Below are 24499 nucleotides of genomic sequence, written 5' to 3'. Positions count from 1 at the left end.
TTTATAAAGACCATAAAATCTCACATTGATGATTAAACTGCCTCTTTTTTTCTTTTTTTTTTTTTGTTGAATTTGATGGACAGATATATCATCCACACCTTTCATGTATCTGTGAGACCTTCATGCAAAACATCATAATTGCTTAAGTTGTGCATAGATTGATTATTTCAGTTAGAAATCTCCTCTGAACCCGTCAAAATGTGATTCATTATAAAAAACAAATCCCTGCTTTAAGCTGTGTACTTGTCCTTGTGTTTTGTGAGTACCGTTTGAAATGTCCTTCATTTGGAGGTGGTATCTCCATATTCATTTAGCTAAAACATTACATTAAGAAGTGTAATAATTGGTTTAAACAAAAACTACGTCTTTACATTTAGAATGTATAGAATATCTAAATATTCCCTACTGAATTAATAAGGCGAATTCAAATAGATACTGCATGTAAGTGTAAAAACTAGGAAAATGTAAATAATTGTTCATTTTCCAGCCATCCCATGTAGACAAAACCAACAAACCTGATGTGAAGAGGTGGATGAGTGACATCACAAAGGCCAAGAAAGAGATCAAAAGTAGGGAACATTTGTATAGTAGTGCTGTACTTCTATAGAGGACTAGCTAGGACGAGGGATATATTGTTTAATGTTCTTCAGAAATGTGATTCAGAAATGTAGTATTTGATCCTTGTACTGAAAATCTATATGATGTTATTTATTTACAGAACCATCATTGGATGAATGAATTGTTAGATAGTTTGTGGTACAGGAAAAATAATCAGATGTGAAATAAAGAAATTCAACCTTTTGCTGAATTTTTCTATACCTCTAGATCTGTAAAGTAAATTATTTTTCCCTATGTAAAGGACAAGTTTCAGTTGTTTGCCTGTCAAGATAATTCTTGTCTTTGTGGATTTTTTTTACAAGTTGGTCAGAAAATAGCACATCTTAATGCTAGCCTTCATCTATGCCGTGATTGTGATAATTATACCTAGCCATGTTTAAAAACATATTTTCAAACTGATAGATTGTTTACTTAATACATCTGTAATGTTATAATGTTGATAACAATCTGACTGATAGATTGTTTACTTAATACATCTGTAATGTTATAATGTTGATAACAATCTGACATATTTCAGATTTCTTTATCAAAACCATCTTCGTTCTATTTGTCAGAGCTGAAGGAGGAGGCCGAGATGGGCAGTAGAAGTCGACACGGGAGTGGTACCTCATCAAGTGGTGAGAGAGGGGAACCCCCAGATCTTCCACCAACTATGGAGCAGACACTGATGACCATTTTACAGAGGCTTCAAGAAAAACGCAAGGAGGTTCAGCGGCCGGAGGATGTCAATGTAAATAGACTGACCAACATGAACATGATATATATAATAGGTTTTTGATAGGTTTTTGATGCCATTATCGAATTTTCACTGTCGTAGTCTTGACTTTTGCCTGAAGAGTGTTGAACTGGCATATTCTAATTGAAAAAAAAAGTGACATTATATAATTTTAGTTTCTTCTCTTTAATAACAACATATGTACTAGAATTACACAGTCTGATTTTGGCACGACATGGTGAAATTCGTGCATGGCTAAATGAGCCAGTTATACAGTGGAGGCTATATCACTGTATGAAATATAGACCAACATTACAGTAGCATTACAGCAGGCTTCACTCACTTTAGCCTCCTATTTTTCCAGTCACATCACAAGTTTGTTTACTTTCAATATTCATGCCAGTACAACAGAGTGATATGTAATGGTTATCAGAGGACAGGATGATTACAAGTTGATTTCAGCGAGGAATTGCCAACAGCTTCATTATAACTGAATAAAATAAGAATATATCTGTTGTAGATTATGAACAGAGAACAAGTACAGGATGAAAAGCTGTCTGTGCAGAAAGCTTTGTTACACTTTGAAAGTATTCATGGTCGACCGGTAAGTTTGTTAACTTCATAAAATGATCAATATTTTAAAGCTTTTGCAGATGATTTCATTCTTATTTATCAATCAGCAGTTTTCTGTGTAAAGATAAATGTACAAGAACATTTCTGAAAATTTGTTTTCATTTTCTAACAGCGAACCAAAGATGATAAAGATCTCATGAGACCACTATATGATAGGTACAGGACCATAAAACGACTGCTCTCAAAACCATCTTCAGTAAGTATTACTTGTAAACTGACAGGTAACCATGTGTTTTTTTGCTTGCTCGATGTTTCAAGAGATGCCAACCATTCCGCTTTGGGAGGAGTGCCTCCATTTTCAGTGTCAAAATCCGCGCCTCCAATTTTTTGTTTAATTCTCTGATTATTCTAAAAGATATCTCGGTCATTTTTCAATTTTTTTTTTTTTTTCGTTTGTGTAGAAATTGGGTTGACACTGTGTGTAAATTCTCCTAACACCAGTTCTGGTTTTGTTCACTCTCAGATTGTATGCTAGGGTGCAATAATAAAGTATGAGGGTTATCAATCGTTTAATTACCACGTTGATGAACACGAGTGTACAATTGTGCCAAGATGGCCTCAAACAAGGACTGCACATCAACTGGGCTGCTGAACAAGAAATTGAAACACATCATCTGCAAAGTTTCAAAAAGGAATACACAGAAAAATGTCTATCTTGACATCAGAGATTAGTGGACACCATGTGTTCTGCACAATTTGTGGTACTAATTTCATGATTTGTTGTTCATTTATTTGCATTCAAACATTGCCCAGGACTTTATTAAGGTATTTGTTTTGCAAGATACACTCTGTAATTATAGAAATATTGCCAAATTTAAGCCAGGAGAATGCTTTTCTGTGAATATGATTTTCAAAATTTGGTGCTTGGGAAAGACTTCGTTTTTCAATCACCACAGGTTGGCATCTCTGTGTTTCCATCCACTCATGTGTACCTTTCAGATTGTATTCATTTTGTTATCCAGTGTTCAGAATTGAGTTTATAGCTTTAATCTGTATTACAAGTAAGTCCATAATTATTTACAATGTATGTTTCTCTGACAGAATACTGTGATATCTTTGTGAAACTTCAATTTCCACAAAGAAATAAGCACTGCCCCTTGTTGAGGCTTGCATGGTCCCGAAGATGATCATTTTTTACACCAGCATATCTTTACATATAGAAAGGAAACTAAACATTCTTTGTAAAGAAAAAAATGTCTTAAAGTTTTGATGGGATTTCTTTGTAAGTTGTGAGAAGTTATCACCACCATTTGTTTATTCCATGATGAGTACCATACTCAGTTATTGCCATAAAAGTTTTGATCTGATTTCTTTGAGTCTAGTTAAGGTATAATTTCATCAAATATCAGGATGTTTTATAATGTACCAGTATGGTACTTTGTGCTACCTTATAAATGTAATGATTAGTATGGTGTGGATACATTGTTGCAGCATCTCTCCTGGTTAAACATGTATTATGAATTTTTAAAACAAACCATCTTGAGCCTGCATTTCCTTTTCCTTGATTGTAAAAGAATGGTGGATATGTCTTGGTTTGCACATTGTTACTGCATGGTAAATGAAATGTTTTAAACTGTGATTTCCTGTATGATAAGATTCTAAGAAATGATACAGTATCCAGAAGTTATATCTTTAAATTGATGTCTGAAAATTAAACACATTAGTAGCATATAATTCCATATAAAACTATATCATTATTCATTTTAAACTAAAGCTAGGGTGATTGGGGAGCCTAGCATGTCATGTATTTGTGAGCATGGTGTTTGAATCATTTTGTTTGTAGCCACGAGATAAAGGTGAGCTGCAAACAGTTCCAGAGGACCAACCATTTGAACTTCACCCTGCTGATGCCCGCTCTTCCAAGTTTGTAAGTTATGTTTCTGTTCAAATGAGCTTGACTTACTTTGCATTTTAAAACTAACTCTTTAAGGAATCAGTATTATTTCCAACTTTTATCAAATTGTTAGTTTTAATCAAAGTGATAGAATACTAAAGAAGTTTATATCACATTACAAACAAGGATTCATTTTTTTGTTTTACTTTTTTTTTAAAGAACAAAATCAGAAATGTATAGGGGTTTATTACTAACATGGAATTGTTTGTCCTTCTGTTATTTAATTGTTCTCTCTGCATGAAAACTTCCTCAATACTTGTATGTTAATGGAATTTGACTTTTCTGGTGACTTTTACTACACATGTATAGAATCATGGTTAAGGAGTTATTGCCCTTTGTTATTTTTCATACTTTTTTGGAGCATTTTTGACTGGAGAATTACACAAAAACTAAAAGAGGTATCAGCATGAAACTTCATAGTTAGATAGATCTCAACGAGAAGGAGGGCAGTGAAGAAGAATCATAAGTCTTTTTTTTTAACCTTTGTTATTTTCTATATTTAAATGTTGTCCCATTTGGGGAGCATAACCCATGTCTGATAGCCCTTGTCAATCCAGCAGGCAAGCATTGCATTAACATTTGCTGAGAACAAAAGTAGCAGAATTATCAAAAATCATCACAGATGGAACAATTTAAATGTCGATAAATGTATTTATGTCCTGACATGAATGTACATTTTAGTCTGATTTGCTACAGTATTGTAAGCTGAACATATGAAATAAGAAGGTGTAAATGTGTTACAGTACTGCAACATCAAAAGAATTTCTAAACTTGTGCTGTTACCTGTAGATAAACCCTATCCATGTACCGACGGCAGACACAGAGGAGGAGGAGGAAGGTGGAGGTCTAGCAGTACTAGGTACCATGGACTTTGCCGTCACTCGAGATTTCTCCATCTTAAAGGACCCATTACGATCAACAAATAAAGCGAATGAGAAAAGAAATGGCCATTCACCAAAAGTGAAACGAAAACTTGACCTCTCAGATGAAGATATCATTTCTAAAAGTGCAGAATCAAACCTCCATGAAATGTCTGTGTAAGTCGATAAAGCTTTATAGATTTCGATTATTTAGTCTTTTTTTGGTAACATTTTGTTTTTTCAGTAGAATCCTTTAAAATTATTTATCGTAGTTAACTTGTGAGGAAATTTGTTCATTAATTCTTCATTTTCTGGTTGTAGTTTCTTCATGAAATAAAATAATTTTATGTTAGTTGACTCACCCTATCTATTCACCTTGGCATTATTTTAGATGAACACCTTTGTTAATTACTGTTTGTTGCTGAAAATTTAATAACTGCCATTTTATTAAGTAATTTTATATATATTGATTGTAGCCCAGAACTTCAAGATGAATTGCTTAGATCCCGAGGGGAGAAAAAACATTTAAGACGATTACTCAGGAACTTTGAAGAGGAATTTTTAAAGAAACATGATAGGTATATGAATGTTTTTATTACAATATTATAAATGTTTAATCATTAGACCACGGTAGGATAAGTGCTGTATTTTCCAGGTTATATTTCACACAGGTATATAAACCACAGAGCCAATCTTTTTTTCGATTTGATCAACATATTAGCAGCACGGGAATATAAGCTGTATCATTCCTTATGATGTGGTAATCTTAATGTTGATTAAATTTGTTGATATAACAGACAACAAACAGAAGGCAATTTATCAAGATCGTCAGTGAAACATTTTGATGAAGTTTGCCAATGAATGAAGTACAAATAATCCTTTATTTCATTGATGTATATTTGAAAATATTCTGATAATTCAAAATACATAAAATAGCAAATACAAACTTGTTTGGCTTGGGGCCTTCAAAGAATGTCCACACACAGCCTGATGTTACGTACAGTTTACTATACTGTTAAATATTAAGAAAGGCCCTTGCATGCTGACAAAATTCCATATTACTTCTTCCTGTAATTTACATGAAGCCATTTAATCATAAACAAGCATGGTGGTTTTTCTAGAATTTGACCTATAACATGATGACCTATCAATCCCAGGGTGCAATAGGCTATTGTAATCTTCTGTCATGCCTTTTTGAAGTAACCCCAAAGTCAAGAAGACATTAATGTGATTCATATTTCAATTGCAATCTTTGAATTATCCTGTATACAATTGCAAGTGACAATTCTACATCGTAAACCCATGGTTGGCAGGTACTCTCTTACTGGTACACTGCAATTTTTTTTTTTCACATCCAACCGATTTTTTTTTCATTCGCATATAAGTCACATCGGTATAAAAGCCAAATGCATAACTCACAAGGCAAAACAAAAAGTTGTGGCTCCTAATCAGGAAAACACAGTATACAAAACTTATCGTCACTTAGGTCAGCTTTGTTTGTTTCCTTAAAATGTCAAAGATAACACAACAAGAAGTTTCTCTAGCTTAGAGTAAGTCATGTGTCATGTGGTGGTGTACTCTGCATGCATGATTCCATGATGACTACATACATTAGTACTGTGTTGAACTGGTAGGATAATGGCCCTGATTTCAATCTTCATAGTGACAAGCATTTTCTTTCCTTCATTGTGCTTGTTTTGAAATGCTCAAATTCTGTGCAAAGCATCTGGAGGTGTGATTGATTTATGTCCCTCACGTCTTTAGAACTTTACTCAACTACTATATGATAATTACTCTTGCATGGTTTCCGAAACTTGGCGGCATGATCTGTCACTGCCCATCATTCATTTTTGAAACCCAATATTTACTGTATGATATCATCAGATACATTTAATAGTACTGTGACATGTGACTATTGTGGAATGACATATTGGGTTAATATCATAGTCATACCAATAAGATTATTTTGCCTTTTGCAGAAAAGTCCAGAGAGAGGACAGACTTCCCCTACAGTCAGAATATCAAGGTTATAAGGTAAGATTTAACCCCTAGGCATCACATAGAAATTTTCTGATTTTGTACAGATTTGGTCATTTTTTTCCCTTTTATTAGCTATTGGAATATGAGCACTAACAATGTAACATTTTTCTTCACAAAACAAATAATCTTTTTGAGCAAAGTTGTTAATTTCCAGCTATTCATATGTAGAATTGTTATATGATGTTAATACTTATAGAAAAAATTGATGAAAAGTATTGATATACAAAAGCCTATTGATAGTGACATAGAATTTTTAAACAGATATATATCCTTTCATGCAGGTTTTGGACATTTTTAATTTAATGTGTTATTTGTATTTTCAGCAAACAAAGGCCAGATTAAAGCTATTAGAAGCATTGATATCGAAATATCAGCAGTCATCAGATGAGTAGTTTTCGAAGTTTTCTCCCCTGTTCTTGTGATATCCATTATAAAGCATTTTCCACATTCTTGGCACAGCTGTTTCTGGACTAGTACCAGCCTGAAAAAATTGCTGCTTTTGACTGGTGCCATCTTCTCTGTGAAGACCATGCATATGGTGGTACTACTCTGCTTAGTGTGCAACAGCGTAAAAACAATACTCTGATCTGTGTGTGGTTTCCAGGGGTTCAAAATTGAATACTGTTTACCTGGTGGATTATTTACTTTGTAGAAGACGAAGGGTCATATGATGTCCAATTTAATTGGATGTGGATTATATATTGTGGATAAGGACATGTTTTTGTTGACCAGACTTAAGAGCAATTACATTTCATTGTGCTTCATTTTCTTATTAAAGCAGCATCTTGTTCCTTGGTCTGCAAACTTTAGTCTACCAAAATGTGTGCAGCAGCAAATGATGTATCTGGCAGGCAGAACTTTGATTGTGAAATTAAAATTTGTCATTGTTCTGTTAGTTTAATTGTTAAAAAAAAAAACCCCAGCAAAACCTTTAATTTGCAGTTGAGAAAATATCTGTCACTGTGAATTGTATTGTTGATAAAAAAGAATCTGATTTCAGACTTCACAATTTTACATAAAAAGAATCATGTAGATGTTTTTGATATAAAAACAATAATGTTGTTTATAAATTGATGTAGAAGTCATCTACAGAAAAAGCAAGGAAACACTTGTTTTTACCAAAAATGTATGTGTCGTGCTTACCCTGGTGTGATTTTTGCATGATTTCAAATTGATTTGCTGCCATATATAATTGTGACATCTTGAACTGTCTTAAGGGCATAAAATATATGTATATACCAGTGTACTCTCAGTTGGAGTTGTAAGGAGATGAAACATTTTTATTTATTCCAGTGAAAGAGTATGACACTACTGTGATTGTACAAAACACCAGTTGACATTGAGCGATGCATTGTGCAAGTTACGAATATGTAAAGTGAATGTGTGCTGTATGTATATTTTCATGATGATGTTTTTAACTTTGAAGTATTTGGTGTAAGGTTGTCGAAAGAGAAAGAGTTGTGAAAGATTGTAATATATGTAACAAGCTTACATGGCTGTGATCACTTAAAGGATCTTCTTTTGTAACTTCTACCAAAATACTGATGCCAACATGCGAAAAAGCCACTTCAGAAACATCCCTGTCTGCTGACCAGGTAAATGTTAAACAGAGATTGTCTGCCTTATAAAACCGGACCAGATGATTACCATGTTATGCAGCTGAGTTTTGGTAGAATTGCAGAATATTTTCCCTTAAGTTATATTCAGTAGGCAGCAGAATGGGGAGGCAATGCCAAGGAGAACGTGGACAGAGGTCCACATCGTCCATGATAGATACACAGTAACTATTAGTCCTTAGTCAAGCCTCTTTGATTTGCCATTTCATCAATTAATGATTCTGCCTCAGTTATGTTGACTTTCAAAATCACCCTGCCAACCTGTATACACATTACACATTTTACATTTATATATACTTGTATCCAGTTATCCATTTATAAGTTTTTGTCTTTTTTGTTTATTTATTTAAATGTTACTAGCAATAGGGCTCACAAAAAGTACAGTATTTACCTAAAATATTCTTAATCAGTTGTAGTATGGAACCTGAATATGATTGATCAGCTGTTACCCTGTGTACATGCACAAGTGACCTTTTTGACTGATAATTCTTGTAAGCAGAAATTCAGTTAGATATGTACAAATTGTCTTATTTCTAAAGAAGGTTACCTCTTTAACAACCCTTACCAAAAGCAATCTTTTTGTATGTTGTACTGAAGAAGAACCAATTTCCTATATTGATATACAGCTTTATGTCAGGATGACATGTAACATCATGTTCTTTTGAAATCCATTATTTTTGCAGTGCCAGTAGGTACCTAACCAGTGTTGTAGTAAAACCTGTCCTATTTCAGAGCAGATTTGATCAGAGTATATATGAATGTCTGTAAGATTGGCATGTACATCTTGTCCAGGTCTATGTTCAAGGCCAACAGGATTTATGGTGTTCCTGTCATGAGACTGGTGACTTTCTTTGTGTTTCTTGGTAAGGTAAACATTTCTAGGGTATAGGAAAACTACTGTAAGTATTGTTGGTTTTTTTGTGCAAAACATGCATTTACTTTATGATTCAAGCATTTGTTTAACCAATGGAAATTTGTAATGTCACAGAAACCTTTACAGCATGTATACCAATACATGGCTATGATATGCATTCATGTATCTATATCTGTGTGTATCTACTATGTATCATTGTGATTTATTGATCTCAAACAAAAGGGTTTATTGGATTAATTCTTGAGAGATAAGGAGACAAGCTGACAACTAATTATATGTAAATGTTACATGTTATCAGTAATGTCAAATCACAGTATTAAATAGCCTTTGTAATACAGTGCTGCACTTCAAGGAGCTCATATACTGTATTTGCTACTTGTGAATCAGTCACAGTGTGTAGTCTAATCCTCCGAAATCCAGATATATTATTTGTTGCGTAATCTTCGTTAATCCAGTGTAATATCTCTAATGTTATCCTCCTACACAGCTGTTATACCTGTAGTGTAATCCTCCTACACCAGCTGTTATATCTGTAGTGTAATCATCCTACACCAGCTGTTATACCTGTAGTGTAATCCTACTACACCAGCTGTTATACATGTAGTGTAATCCTCCTACACAGCTGTTATACCTGTAGTGTTAGCCTCCTACACCAGCTGTTATACCTGTAGTGTTATCCTCCTACACCAGCTGTTATACCTGTAGTGTAATCCTCCTACACCAGTTGTTATACCTGAAGTGTTATCCTCCTACACAGCTATTATACCTGTAGTGTAATCCTCCTACACCAGCTGTTATACCTGTAGTGTTATCCTCCTACACCAGCTGTTATACCTGTAGTGTTATCCTCCTACACCAGCTGTTATACCTGTAGTGTTATCCTCCTACACCATCTGTTATACCTGTAGTGTAATCCTCCTACACCAGTTGTTATACCTGAAGTGTTATCCTCCTACACAGCTATTATATCTGTAGTGTAATCCTCCTACACCAGCTGTTATATCTGTAGTGTTAGCCTCCTACACCAGCTGTTATACCTGTAGTGTTATCCTCCTACACAGCTGTTATACCTGTAGTGTAATCCTCCTACACCAGCTGTTATACATGTAGTGTTATCCTCCTACACCAGCTGTTCTACCTGTAGTGTAATCCTCCTACACAGCTGTTATACCTGTAGTGTAATCTTCATATACAGCTGTTACATCTGTAGTGTAATCCTCCTATACAGCTGTTATACCTGTAGTGTAATCCTCATATACAGCTGTTACATCTGTAGTGTAATCCTCCTATACAGCTGTTATACCTGTAGTGTAATCCTCCTACACCAGCTGTTCTACCTGTAGTGTAATCCTCCTACACAGCTGTTATACCTGTAGTGTAATCCTCATATACAGCTGTTACATCTGTAGTGTAATCCTCCTATACAGCTGTTATACCTGTAGTGTAATCCTCCTACACCAGCTGTTCTACCTGTAGTGTAATTCTACACAGCTGTTATACCTGTAGTGTAATCCTCCTATACAGCTGTTATACCTGTAATGTAATCATCCTACACCAGCTGTTATACCTGTAGTGTAATCCTCATACACCAGCTGTTATACCTGTAGTGTAATCCTCATACACCAGCTGTTATACCTGTAGTGTAATCCTCCTACACCAGCTGTTATACCTGTAGTGTAATTTTCCTACACCAGCTATTACATCTGTAGTGTAATCCTCCTATACAGCTGTTCTACCTGTAGTGTAATCCTCCTACACCAGCTGTTATACCTGTAGTGTAATCTTCCTACACAGCTGTTATACCTGTAGTGTAATCCTCCTACACCAGCTGTTATATCTGTAGTGTAATCCTCCTACACAGCTGTTATATCTGTAGTGTTATCCTCCTACACCAGCTGTTCTACCTGTAGTGTAATCTTCCTACACAGCTGTTATATCTGTAGTGTAATCCTCCTACACCAGCTGTTATACCTGTAGTGTAATCTTCCTACACAGCTGTTATATCTGTAGTGTTATCCTCCTACACCAGCTGTTCTACCTGTAGTGTAATCCTCCTACACCAGCTGTTATACCTGTAGTGTAATCTTCCTACACAGCTGTTATACCTGTAGTGTAATCTTCCTACACAGCTGTTATATCTGTAGTGTTATCCTCCTACACCAGCTGTTCTACCTGTAGTGTAATCCTCCTACACCAGCTGTTATACCTGTAGTGTAATCTTCCTACACAGCTGTTATATCTGTAGTGTAATCCTCCTATACAGCTGTTATACCTGTAGTGTAATCTTCCTACACCAGCTGTTCTACCTGTAGTGTAATCCTCCTATACAGCTGTTATACCTGTAGTGTAATCTTCCTACACAGCTGTTATATCTGTAGTGTAATCCTCCTACACCAGCTGTAATGTAATTCCCAACATTAGCTGATATGCTACCCCAGTAGCCATATTAAATATTGACCATGCTCAGTTAAAGCCACACAAATGATGCTATAAACTATTACAAGTAAGGACACATTGTTACCTAGCACCAAGTGAATGCCACATTGTGCTCAACTTATTATGTCATGCCACCTTTGTTAAATAGATCTGCTACCAATTAAATGTGATACTATAAACACAACATGTTTAATACTGTGACTAGATTTACTATTTTTCATCATGTTATGTGTAGCTTGCTTTTCGTCACAAGTTTTCAAGTTTTCTGTTTCTGACTGACCAGACATTAATTCAATGATATCAGGTCAATACACCTGTGTATCAAATGGCCAAATTAACCACTAAATTAGGGTTTTGGTAAACCTAGGATTATCATACCTGAGGTGTGATGGACAGAATGATTAGTCAGTTTATCAGACTTTTGTTTATCTTTGGTAAGTAAAACTGGTAAATAGATTTAGTGGTCATTTTGGCAAGATCTTACTAGTGTGGCCAATAAGTTGTCTGATTTACATGACATCATTGTTATGGTCAGGTGTTGGTCACTTTGATATTATGTGACAACACAGATGAACAAATACGATTATGTTTTAGTTAATATATTCCTAAATACTTCTTACACATAGTGTGTTGTATTCATACAAGTGTGTTACACTGCTACTAACCTGTCTCCATGGTGATACTGTAGGGAGAACATTCCCAGTCGTGAATGAATGGATAGATTGTTTGAATGAACACAACTTGTACCTCTCTTGTTAGAACATTTTATTTGCGTCCATAGTTTCACCACTAGTTCATAGATAGATACCAGATAGCTTATTTTTTGTATAGTTATTTGCCAGGAAGTGCTGTAGACTACTTAGTAGACTTGCTGCCTGTTATGTTGCAGCTCTGATACAATTGTTAAATATGTGTATGTCCGATGATAATGTCTTCTCTTTGACTATAAGGGAGAGTCCAACATTGTTGATTTACAGATGAAAGCTTAATAAAAAGCCTTTTCTGAAACATTTCATATTTGTTGTTTTTAGTTTCTAGTCACTCTGTGGAAAATGACAATGTAATGAATTGACATCATCTATGACATAGATTGGGAAGTATGTGAGCCTAACATCTACCATAAGGATGTATGCTACCTTATTGAGGCATACATACATACAGGGGTGACTGGGGAACTGGAGGTCATTGACAGGGGTGACTGGGGAACTGGATGTCATTGACAGGGGTGAGCAGGGAACTGGATGTCATTGACAAGGGTGACTGGGGAAATTGCTGTCAATGACCGGGGTGAGTGGAGAACTGAGCGTGTCATTTACAGGGAATGTGGAGAACCAGTTGTCATGGACACGGGCGAGTGGAAAACTATTGTCAAGGACAGTGACGTATAGAAAATTATGTTAAGACAGATATGCGCGAAAAACGGTTTTCAAGGACAGTGGTCAGTGGAGAATCAGCTGTCATTTTAGTTAGGATATAGCAATGTCATGAATACCATAAAAACTCTTAAGACAAAACGAATTATATTCATTTATTTACACATAACGGCTTCCATAGATGTGCACCTCCTCGTGTAAAGTAAACAATATGAATTTCGACCGTCCTTTAGGTACTTATTAAAATCATGTTTACCTGAAGATAAAATCAGTTGACTTGTCGAAACTGGCAAACGGGCTATTAATGGACACAGTAGATGGGGGTCGTTTGTGATTCATTATGGTAAACCACTACCTAGTTGGTACAGACACTGTGTCACTTTATGAAATAGTCTTTTTCGTTATGACGTGGTAATTTTTACTACAAATTCATCACTAAATATGCATGATTTACAGCCCTACTGTATGGCGTGTTTTTACCATGTGTCGCGATATCTCGGGCAGATAAATCGTTGGCTTATGTAATCCCAAGTGAAGATCAGAGGTCATGATGAACCCGTGACAGTTAATGTTTCTGTGGAAGCTGAACATATGCTGATGGGCGTGTCCTTGGAACAGCACACGACATAGTCGTTCACAGCTGTTTCTTCCATCAGATCTTGTAACTTATTGTTGTCCTCAACAGTTCCAGAGTCTTTATATAAGGCCTGCTTGGACTTTTGTGGTTTTGTTTATACATGTACCTATTTCTACCAAAAAGGGTTTCCTGGCACGATGTTTCCAATTTTTATTTTGTCTGTTTTCAGTTCCGAGTTGATAAGAAACAGAAGTTCCCTACCCTCCATTTACAGTTTGGGTTCCCATATTCTGCATTCTAGACTTTACTTTTATCTCTGTGTTTCCTAATATGTCTGGGTTCGTAGCATTTATTCTGATGTTCTGTAACTTTGTTTTTTAGCTGGTCGGCGTTTGTGTATATTTTGTTTTTCTCGGTAGTTGAAATACTGATTTCACATTTCTGATCTATTATTAGGTCTGGTTAAAGGAAGTCCATACTGTTGTGACCTTTTTGGCCCACGGTGGGCCCCAGATTGCTAAACGGTACCATTATATACCTGTTTCCGTTATTCGTTTGGAGCAGAAGTCATATTTCTCTTTTAAGAACATGGTCCATCAGCGGAGATCCATGAGCTTGTTATAAGCTTGTTAGTTTTTGAAGTTGGTTTGAATGAATTGGATTGGGGTCCATTTGAGGTCAAATGTTTGAGATGTAAATGTAAATAAAATAAAAAAAACATTTTATTATGTAAGGCTGTCTTGCAAAGTTGAATAAGACGAAATATAACGATGGATATGTCCGATTTTCCTGGCCGGGTATTATATGACACTATTGTACTTCCGGTAAACTCGTCGTAGCGTGATAGCTTTTGCCTTACAGCTGAAGCAATCATTCAAATGTGGTGCGTATTGTTCCTTTTTATGATATTGACAACATTCTTTCGATATTGAAAGTCGCTCGCTAAATGTCACTCTTTGTCGAGTTACCGCAGACAGGCCTCTATAGATAGCAAATACAACGGTGACTCACTGTATTTAACGCAGGTATCGATATTTCTTCCTAGTTAACTGGTTTATATAGGAGGCATTGTGTCTATATTTCGCACGGTGACAATACCCAAACAACGGTTAGTAGTCTTGCGATTGTGATGCAGGCCATAGCAGTATATCATTTTTGGTTTCTCAATTTTTTCTGATATTTCGAGATAACCCAATTAGTCTGCTGTCAGTTCCACATTATTTGCCTCAAAAAGCAGGACAGAACAGGTCATATATTTCCTCTCCTTTACAGGCGTCACAGAAATAACGTTAAAGAAGAAAAGGGGACCTGGGTTCGATTCCTTGATTGGACATTGAACGAGAAGTGCCAAAAGAAGTGTCGAACCTAGTTATATCAGAATACCGTTCCTTACAGAGGTTAATTAATATCTATGAATAGAAATTGTCTCATAATTGTTTGCAGATAAATGTTTGATATATCTAACTTCATATTGTCAGTTTTTTCTGGTCTCGTTATTAACCGTCGTAGTCCATACAAGGATAAGACCATAGAAGTGTTTTTGTTGAGTAGCTCTATTTTCACTTTCGTAAAAATCGAGATAAAACCAAAGCCCCTTTCATACAACTGTTGGCGTACATTTACAGTGCCTGGTCTATGGTAAACATCCTACCTGCCTCTATTTAGATGTATTCTCGTGTTGGTAGGTTACATTTTAAATGCCCTTGGCTATATATTTCAACGATTTACATATCTGTTTTGTAATAACAGGGCATCTTCCATACGATTTCAGATGCTAATTTCTCGGTGGTTCTATCCTGTTCTGTTGCTCATACGTCGTTTGTCCCCCTACAACTTTGTAGCATCAGCAACAGGATAGAACGAAGGAAGACGGAAGCCCATGTGTCTATACGGTCACCAGACTAATCTCGACTTAACTTCCGATCCGGACTCTTAAACCTGCAAAGGGTCATCGCTCTGCCAATAACGATCGAACTGGTCCCAAACTCATTCGAGACCTTATTAATATAATTCTGCAGACTGAGCTTCATCAAAATCCGCACGATGAGGTACGAACAACGATGACATAAAAACGCAATAGGGGATCTTATAGGAATTCAAGTTCATTCGGGGGTGATGAAATGAGTCAAGAAAAGTCTAAAAAATCATAATTCCTATGAAACTGAAACGAATATATGATTTTCTAATAGATGATTGTAGTAGTGATATAACGATGTATTTCTGTGATATCTATATCTTTTATTGTAATTGTTACTGGGTACAATATACATGTTGAAATGACTATTAATGTATGCTGTCCTATCAATATGGACAGGAAGTGGCTTGCAGTGTTACATTGTATAGTAAACAAAGAAAAATCAGTTCACTAGACTTGCTACAACATCTATACTAATGTGTATGCAAAACCAATTTCAAATTGAAAAGATGAACCTAAAGTGAACAAAAAAGATGAAGGGCACTCGACATCAGAACAAGGGGACTACGCTCACGTGTTCTGATCAACGATACCCGCTTTAAAAACCAAAGTTCAAACAATGTCATTTCCCCCAAAGGAGAAATTGAGAAAGACCGGAACCAATAGTTATGTTATCGAACACGTCAAAATTAATAATGTATGCTGTATGTCCTATTTTCGTCAACAGACAACGTTTATCACAGAAGTCTTGATATAGGAATAAGTCCATTAAATTTCAAATAAACGGCAACAATTACAGAGGGCACAGTGGGTTGCAAAGGAAGGAGCGTTGCTATCTAGAAATAGAAATACATATTTGTAAAATCGATGTCATTAACCATATGATACACACCTTTTCGAGTGACCGAAATCGACATAAGCGGTTTATCTAGACGCGTCTGCCATGCGCTTGATTATCAAGCTTTTGATTCTGCATTCAGAAGGACAAAGTCACAAGTCTTTTATCCATCGACAATAATACATCTTAAGTGATATTTAAGATTAAGTTTCAATAAATGAAGGCTGAAGATAACACCCGTCAGCAAAAATGAATGTTTTGCTCCAGTGGGTATGTCTGTAGCCCGTTGCACTTTAACATTAAAAAAACAGTTGAAACAATTTGCAACTTAAAGCGAATCAACACTGTTTGCCGCTTTTTCTATGGTCTATCCGTTGTAAGGCGCGTGTTCCCCCTATTGTGTTTAATGATCAGGATATCAGTTATAGCGTATGGCAGACATTGCATGCTACTTCCTGTCCGAATGTCTTTGTGTGACACATATCTGACCGGGACGCCGATAAATAGTCACAGGAGACCGATCCTTCTACGGAGAGCCATAGGCGGATTCCTTTGTCTGTTATCATCGATAATTCATTCGTTTTTCGTTTGATAATATCTGATTGTTTCTATGGTATTTTCTGAAAAGTAAAGGCAAGATATTTGAATCAACTGCTGAAGTATTTTAAATATATCTAGTTTCCTTTTATCTTGACCATACTGAGACTCGTCCTTACTTTTCAACAGTTCTCTATTGATATTGGTCGATTCCGTTTTTAAAATATCGTTATTTATACATGTACTTGGTACAAGTTGAACACGAATTTAACTCTGTGCCATACGCTAATTTATGCCACTCTCTGCTGATTTCGTTTCAGCATTAATAAAGCACTTGTACTGGTAATAAATATTGATTAACGACATGACAATAGAGTAACGTAACCGATGTAGTCTGGACAACCTTTACATCACGAGTCAAATAGATGAGACATGTAGCGAATAGATTTCAATATCATCTCTTAGCTGTACCACACCTTTTATATGTCTTTTCTGGCTTGTCCCGTGCAGATCGATATTTGTTATTATAATGCCATTAACTATATTTTGTAACCCTTTGTAGTTGCCTAACATACATAATGTTTTCGCCTATTCAACAGAATAATGCTAACGTAACGATATGACAAGATTTCACAGTTATGGCGTTCCATACCCTTCCGTAGATAACGCTCTTACGGATAACAGCGAGCGAACAAGATGGCTACCATTCCTTCCACGATGAAAGCTCTTGTGAAGACAAAGGAGGCGGTATCATTTGATCTACAGGATGTACCCGTCCCCGAGCCGACAGGGGACGAGGTATTGATCAAGGTGGATGCAGTATCGGTGTGCGGCTCCGACATCAACATGTACACGTGGAACGATGTGGCCAAAGTCATAGCAACCATACCGTTTACGCCCGGTCACGAGTGCGCAGGTACGGTAGTCAAGTGTGGACCAGACGCTAACATACCAGTCGGCAGCAAAGTCGGGGTCGAGAACCATTACTTCTGTGGCGCGTGCTACCAGTGCACGCATGACACCCGCGAAATATGTCTCAACATGGGCCAGTTTGGACACGGAAGACAAACCCCGTATGGGGGATGTTCCGAGTACACAATAGTTCCTGCCAAGTTTTTGTATGTACTCTCGCGATCTCTGAGTAAGTTTGTCTTTATTTCAATTGATTTTCTATACAAGTAGATGACATTTTGTTTTAAGTTTGCGTGCCATTCACATAGTATACAATGTGAAATAATTTAACATTATTTCAACCAATGCTGAATTTTGATCTCCGTTACATAAAAAGAGCATTTGAACTTCATCGCTACATGACGCTAAAATGTAGCGTTATTTTTGTTGTGGAAAAGTAACAGCTATATGTCTAGTCAATTACTAAATACGAAAGTGAAGTTTAAAGATTATTATGTGTAAGAGTTTCAGTGTAATATTTTCCGTTTACACAGTATCCAGTTTTGTCATTAATGGTTTTGACCGTTACCTGTTACAGCACCTGACCAGATCGCAATGTTGGAGCCTCTTGGTGTCGCCCACAACGCGGTCGAACGGCTGGATTGTAAGGGCGAAGATGTATTAGTTATTGGCTGTGGGGCCGTGGGTATCCTCGCACAGAAAGTCGCCATATCTATGGGTGCCAAAAGGTATATACGAAATACCGTCACATAAAACAACACTGCAACATCGTTCACAAAATTATTAAGATGCTGAGAAATATAAATACCAACTGAAATCATTGCAACAAGACGAGTCCGCACAGGTCATCATGACAAGTACATTGTATGAAAGCCGAGAAATGTAAGCGACTTTCTCAAAACGGATAAACACACGACACCATTCGTAATGAAAAAGTGAGCTGCATGGTAGATAAACGAGTAAGCGACACGAAATAACCGTGCACAAACACGCACGCATTACACACTACTACTCTGAGAGCGCAAAGTCTGCTGACGTTGAAAAGCAGACGAAACAGTCTTTAATAGTGACGTGTAAATGTACCAACACTTTAAGAGTTTACCACAAAATTTAATGAAGCTGATTGTTAATACTTTCACTTTCATTTTTATCACTCTTGAACAGAATTTCTCTATACCATAAATATTCCTTTTGTTTCACTCATGAACAGAATTTCTCTATACCATAAATATTCCTTTTGTTTCACTCATGAACAGAATTTCTCTATATCATAAATATTCCTTTTGTTTCACTCATGAACAGAATTTCTCTATACCATAAATATTCCTTTTGTTTCACTCATGAACAGAATTTCTCTATACCATAAATATTCCTTTTGTTTCACTCATGAACAGAATTTCTCTATACCATAAATATTCCTTTTGTTTCACTCATGAACAGAATTTCTCTATACCATAAATATTCCTTTTGTTTCACTCATGAACAGAATTTCTCTATACCATAAATATTCCTTTTGTTTCACTCATGAACAGAATTTCTCTATATCATAAATATTCCTTTTGTTTCACTCATGAACAGAATTTCTCTATATCATAAATATTCCTTTTGTTTCACTCATGAACAGAATTTCTCTATATCATAAATATTCCTTTTGTTTCACTCATGAACAGAATTTCTCTATATCATAAATATTCCTTTTGTTATGATGATACTGATTATCTTTCAATTTCAGGAAATAACAGCTATATGCTTACATGGTTGTGAACTCTAAACAAGACTTTATGGAAGAATCTGCAGAGAATAACATTGCGAAATCTCAAATGATTGAATCTATAGACTATATCTAACTCGACTTTACCTTACGTACATTCTTTACCCCTCGCTTGTCTGGCTTGTTATTATTTTGTACGTGACTGAACGTATTTAATACTTTGTAAAGATGGCGTAAATAAAGACAACACGGAGTCATTACTGAGTTTAGACCCGTCATCGTGTTGTCAACCATGCTTGAAATATCGTGTTGAAATGTCCGTATTTAATTTGATACTCAGAGGTGTCCTTATGGAAGTTAACAAGTTTGTAATGTGGGAGTTTGTACATTTGTCAACAATTATTGGGAAGTCCTTGTTTTTACTTCAGAATAATTGCAGCAGACATTGACGAAGAGAAACTCAAGTTTGCTAAAGAAATGGGCGCAGATGTAACTGTCAACACCAAGGAATGCAACCTAAAGGAGGTGAGGCATGTTCATGCATATGTGACTTGAAGCCTTGGAAATACTTAAAATAATGCATTTGCTCCAAGTTGCACGTGCGAGTTTCAAGTAAAATTAGCTTAATTACTGAGCATAAAACAGAATGATAAAATTAAAGTCATCGTAAAGAAGCCTTCAATTACAGCAACATTTAGTCGGTACCATCTGATAATGGTGAGGACCATGAAAATATGGCGGATCAGATCGGTGTCACTTACGTAGGAAACTTTTCACAAGAACTGAAACGTGATTTAATTGTTCACGAAACCACGTGATGCAAGCAACACGTGCTCTTTTAGGATCGTTTGTTTCTATTTCATGTAATTTTGCAACATTCCTGTTAGAAACACTTCCGAAACACATTAATTCATGTATACGTACATCAAACAATGTGGTGTATCTATTTTTGTCCACCTTCAGTTTATTAAATCGTTCACTGGAGGTGTCGGTATGGGACGTATCTGTGAATGCAGTGGTGCTGCTGTTATGGTAAATGCTACCTTCCCTATGCTGAGGAAAGGAGGACAGCTGGTGCTCGTCGGGCTTCCTAAACAGCCTCTACACGTGGAAAATGTACTGCAAGACGTGGGTTGGTATCTGACATTAAAGGACGTCCATTTAGAGCATTGACAAAATATAACGATACTCTTTAAAAGCTGGTGAAATAATATATATTCTTTTACGGTAAGGTTCTCAACAATTGCTCATAGATAAGAAAAAAGGTTGTGGTGTATGAAATCAGCTTATACGCTGAGTTTGCCAAATCGATGGCAGCCTCTATTTGGTGCTTTTCAGCATTTCCATTTTCACTTTTATACAGTATTCAAGGCGATGACTTTGAAGACAGTACACGGTCGTCGGATATACCATACTTGGCGCGAAACCGAGGCTCTGGTGGGAGACGGTAAGGTTGACGTAGACCAAGTCGTCACACATCGCTTCCCAATGACGCAGTTTGAAGACGCATTCAAAGTACTTATGGCCGGTCAAGCGTGCAAGATAGTACTTTACCCTTCTCAGTAGTATACGGATATTTCCGAGTTGTTCTTCACTTTACCTCAACATTACAAGCACGTCGTCTTTGAAATCGGGATCTGTATGTCAGACTCCTGGAGAAAAGAAAATAATTGTATCCAATTGGTTAAAATTTGCTGATGTCCAAATAAGGATCGTTTCAAATTATTCGTATAATATGATAATTATTTATGCAATGGATATAAATTCAATATTCTATCATAAAAATGGCTTCGGAATATTATATATAAGTTTATGTAATAAATCTAAGGTATTTAATCAGTAACCAATGCATTTACTTACTTGATATTGTTATAGGAATGGGTCTTGTGATAAGTAATTACACTTATTTACACGTAGTCCGAACTTAATGTATGCAGGGATTTTATCAGGGTATTTACTGTACACTCGCTGTAAGTATACTAACTGCCATTTAGCCGGTTATGAACCGTACAGATTATCCTATTTAGCTATATATTTATGTTATGTGAAACCAATTGTAATTCCTATCTGTTGATCCTTGTGTAAATAAACCAATGCTAATCATATTTGGGTGTATATGATTATGTTTCTGAAATTAAGCCTTCATACAATTCCATTAGAGTTCGTATGAAGGTGTTTGGATCTTGATTCCTGTCGGAGAAGTGTTATTCATTGAATTTAGATTGTTCAGATCGGTTTCAAACAGATCGTGGTCCCTGGTTTACCACTGATATACACTAATTTACAATCTATTCGTGCTATTGTACAGTTTTGACTTCATTCTTCTCTTGTTCTTAAAGATTTATACCACTCAGTAAAATTTGCTTTTCTTTATAAATATCTTGGCCTCAGATTACGTTCCGAATTACTTTTGTTTTAATAAGATTTTGTTGTTCTCAGTATTTGTGACTTGTAATGAGAATAAACAAATTTACTGACTGCAGCACAGACAGAAGGATTATTTACATTATGATTACCGGATGACTGAAGATGAATTAACGTGCTATGATCGGATGCAGTATCGTAAATTCAGACTATGTAGATAACCAGGGAAAAAATGGACGTCTTCGTAAGTTTAATTCAGACTCAAAATCGATGAAACGAAGGAAAATGTAAACAAGAAAAGATTTCCATCTTCATCGATGACAGCTGATATATGAAATTTAGACTTATTCTAACAGACAGCACCATTCATCTCTGCCAGGCTGGATATTATGGTAATCTAATTGACCAGAATGCATAGAAAAAGTATCGTTATAATCAGAGACATATGTCTCTGTTATAATTATGAAAAATGACCTGTATAAATAATGTTTGGTACTAACATTATAACCCAGCCGTCCAGGAAAGTGTGTACTAAAGACACATATATATTGAGGATATCTTCAAACAAGCATTCAGAACTAGAATAGTTAAACGTGAATTATCGGAAACAGCCACACATTATAGGTGTTTTGCCGGATGTGGATTATTTCCCGCTACATGTCTATGACACACTCTCAGAAAAAACTCTGTAATCAACATTACATGTAAATGATTTCCTTTAAAATTCAAATTCGTTTCGTAGTTGTCCATCTGTTCCAAAGAAGGAAGGAAGGAACGCATATTACTACTTGAAACGAAAAATTAAAGATTTTACCCTTAATACTACAACTCTAATCTCTTTATTTGATACATATGTCGTTTGTATACTGAATTATGGGTGTGAAGTGTGGGGTCATAGTGCATCGCCACAAATTGAAAAAGTTCATCTCCTTTTTCTCAAAGATTTATTGAAAGTAAAGAAAACGGTCAATAGTTGAATGGTATATTTTGAAACTAGGGTGTATTCGTTACATGTACAACGTAAAATTGCTATGATGAAATATTGGGTAAAAGTTTTAAATACGAATAATTGTATAGTAAGATCTTGTTATAATGCTTTACTTGGTTTCAGTGTCAGAAAGCCAAATTGTAAAGTGAACTGGGTATACCAAATCAAGAATGAATTATGTAGACTGGGTTTTAACTATATTTGGGTAAGTCAACATGTACCAAATGAAAAAAAATATTGAAATGTATACACAACGTCAGCATGATGTTTTTATTCAGGAATTGCGAAGTGCAGTTGATACATCTTCTAAGTGTTATTTATATAAACATTTAGTCGATAACTTTCAAATTCAGTGGTATCTAATTAAACTTATCACTTCCAATATTAAACAATTACTGAGCCAGTTTCGAATGCAATGTCACACTCTTAATATAGAATCTGGTCGTTATAACGGTACACCTAGAAATCAAAGAGTATGTACAATTTGTAACACAGGTGATATTGATGACGAATTACATTTTATACTTCTTTGTCCAGCCTGTTTAGAAATACGAAAAACTTACATTAAACAATATTATTATCGACGTCCATGTGTGTTTAAATTAGTAGAACTATTTACATGTAAATGTGTTAAAACTTTAAGAAAATTGGGTAGATATTTATTGTATGCAACAGCTAAAAGAGAAAACCTTCTTGTGTAGTAGTAATACATTGTATATTAATTTCATTTGTTATTATATGCGTATGAATTCTACTCTATTACCATAGCTTATTGCTGGAGTTTTGATTGAAAGTCAACTTTCATTGTTAACACTGTGTGACGTCATAACTTTCCCGTATCATCTTTATTATTACGTCACAAACCAAATGATATAATTATGAATATTGATTCTCGTGACATTGTTATATGTTAATTCCTGGAACTGTTTGGTGTCAATATATGTTATATTCACTATCTCTATGGAATTGCCCTCCGCCATCTTGAACATTTAATATGATTTGAATAATTATGTATCATTGCTACCTATATGCTGTTATTGCATTTGGAAATAAAACAATACAATACACCTCCAGTTTAAGAATCATGACGGTACCTACATGCATTGAGAAAACAAATACACGACGGCGCCGTCGATGAAGTCCATTCTTCAGTGCCTGGTTTTCTTCTCCTTGTATATTTTCAGCTTTCTGTGTAAATGTCTCTTTAATTAATGTTTTTGAGTTTGGGTTATAATTTTGACCTTGTATTTGCACATCGGATTAATCTTCTTTCTGTCTGTAATCACGGACTTGTTTACTTTTGTTATTTCTAAGATGCTACACATGTTAAAACAGGAAATACTGTTTCGTTTTTGACTTTATATGTGTTATAACATCTGACATTTGGCTGATTTGAGTGCTAAATTGCTGAAATCCTTTTTCACGTGTCTGTTTCCTCGTCATCTATGTGGGAATTATCTCCGGTGGTAGTCTAATGAGCTATGTCATAGGGTTTTCGCAGGTAAATCACCATTGATATAGGTTTATATAAACTTACAGGCATAACAATCTGGTATTGATTGATCTGTTAAATAATTGTAAAAAATGTATTTGTATGT

The 24499-nt window shown here is 35.6% G+C and overlaps 2 protein-coding genes across 4 annotated transcripts in view; both read left to right on the top strand.

Moving 5' to 3' along the window:
- LOC132561085 (protein FAM13A-like) overlaps nt 1-12698 on the top strand; it is a 54678-nt gene extending 41980 nt beyond the window's left edge. For 2 of the 3 annotated variants that reach the window (XM_060225811.1, XM_060225810.1), the window contains exons 22-30: nt 488-569; nt 1173-1348; nt 1854-1937; nt 2079-2162; nt 3750-3833; nt 4650-4897; nt 5197-5298; nt 6700-6754; nt 7084-12698. In XM_060225811.1, coding sequence (XP_060081794.1) covers nt 488-569; nt 1173-1348; nt 1854-1937; nt 2079-2162; nt 3750-3833; nt 4650-4897; nt 5197-5298; nt 6700-6754; nt 7084-7152 — 984 coding nt within the window. In that variant the 3' untranslated portion in view covers nt 7153-12698. The remainder of the gene's footprint in view (nt 1-487; nt 570-1172; nt 1349-1853; nt 1938-2078; nt 2163-3749; nt 3834-4649; nt 4898-5196; nt 5299-6699; nt 6755-7083) is intronic. The other variant, XM_060225812.1, reaches the window with a different exon arrangement.
- A 4898-nt stretch (nt 12699-17596) lies between these two features.
- On the top strand, nt 17597-21654 carry LOC132561087 (L-threonine 3-dehydrogenase-like). The gene is made up of 5 exons (XM_060225813.1): nt 17597-18067; nt 18416-18566; nt 19978-20074; nt 20513-20681; nt 20913-21654. Exons 1-5 carry the CDS (start codon nt 17623-17625, stop codon nt 21113-21115), a joined length of 1065 nt encoding a protein of 354 aa, XP_060081796.1. The 5' UTR covers nt 17597-17622; the 3' UTR covers nt 21116-21654.
- Nucleotides 21655-24499: the final 2845 nt, after the last annotated feature.

This window comes from Ylistrum balloti, unplaced genomic scaffold, assembly GCF_031769215.1.
Source record: "Ylistrum balloti isolate Yb309-2 unplaced genomic scaffold, AGI_CSIRO_Ybal_v1 Utg371144, whole genome shotgun sequence".
Taxonomy (NCBI): Eukaryota; Metazoa; Mollusca; class Bivalvia; order Pectinida; family Pectinidae; genus Ylistrum; species Ylistrum balloti.
The sequence above is the reverse complement of the archived record's forward strand: the minus strand, read 5'-3'. Positions and strand labels throughout refer to the sequence as shown.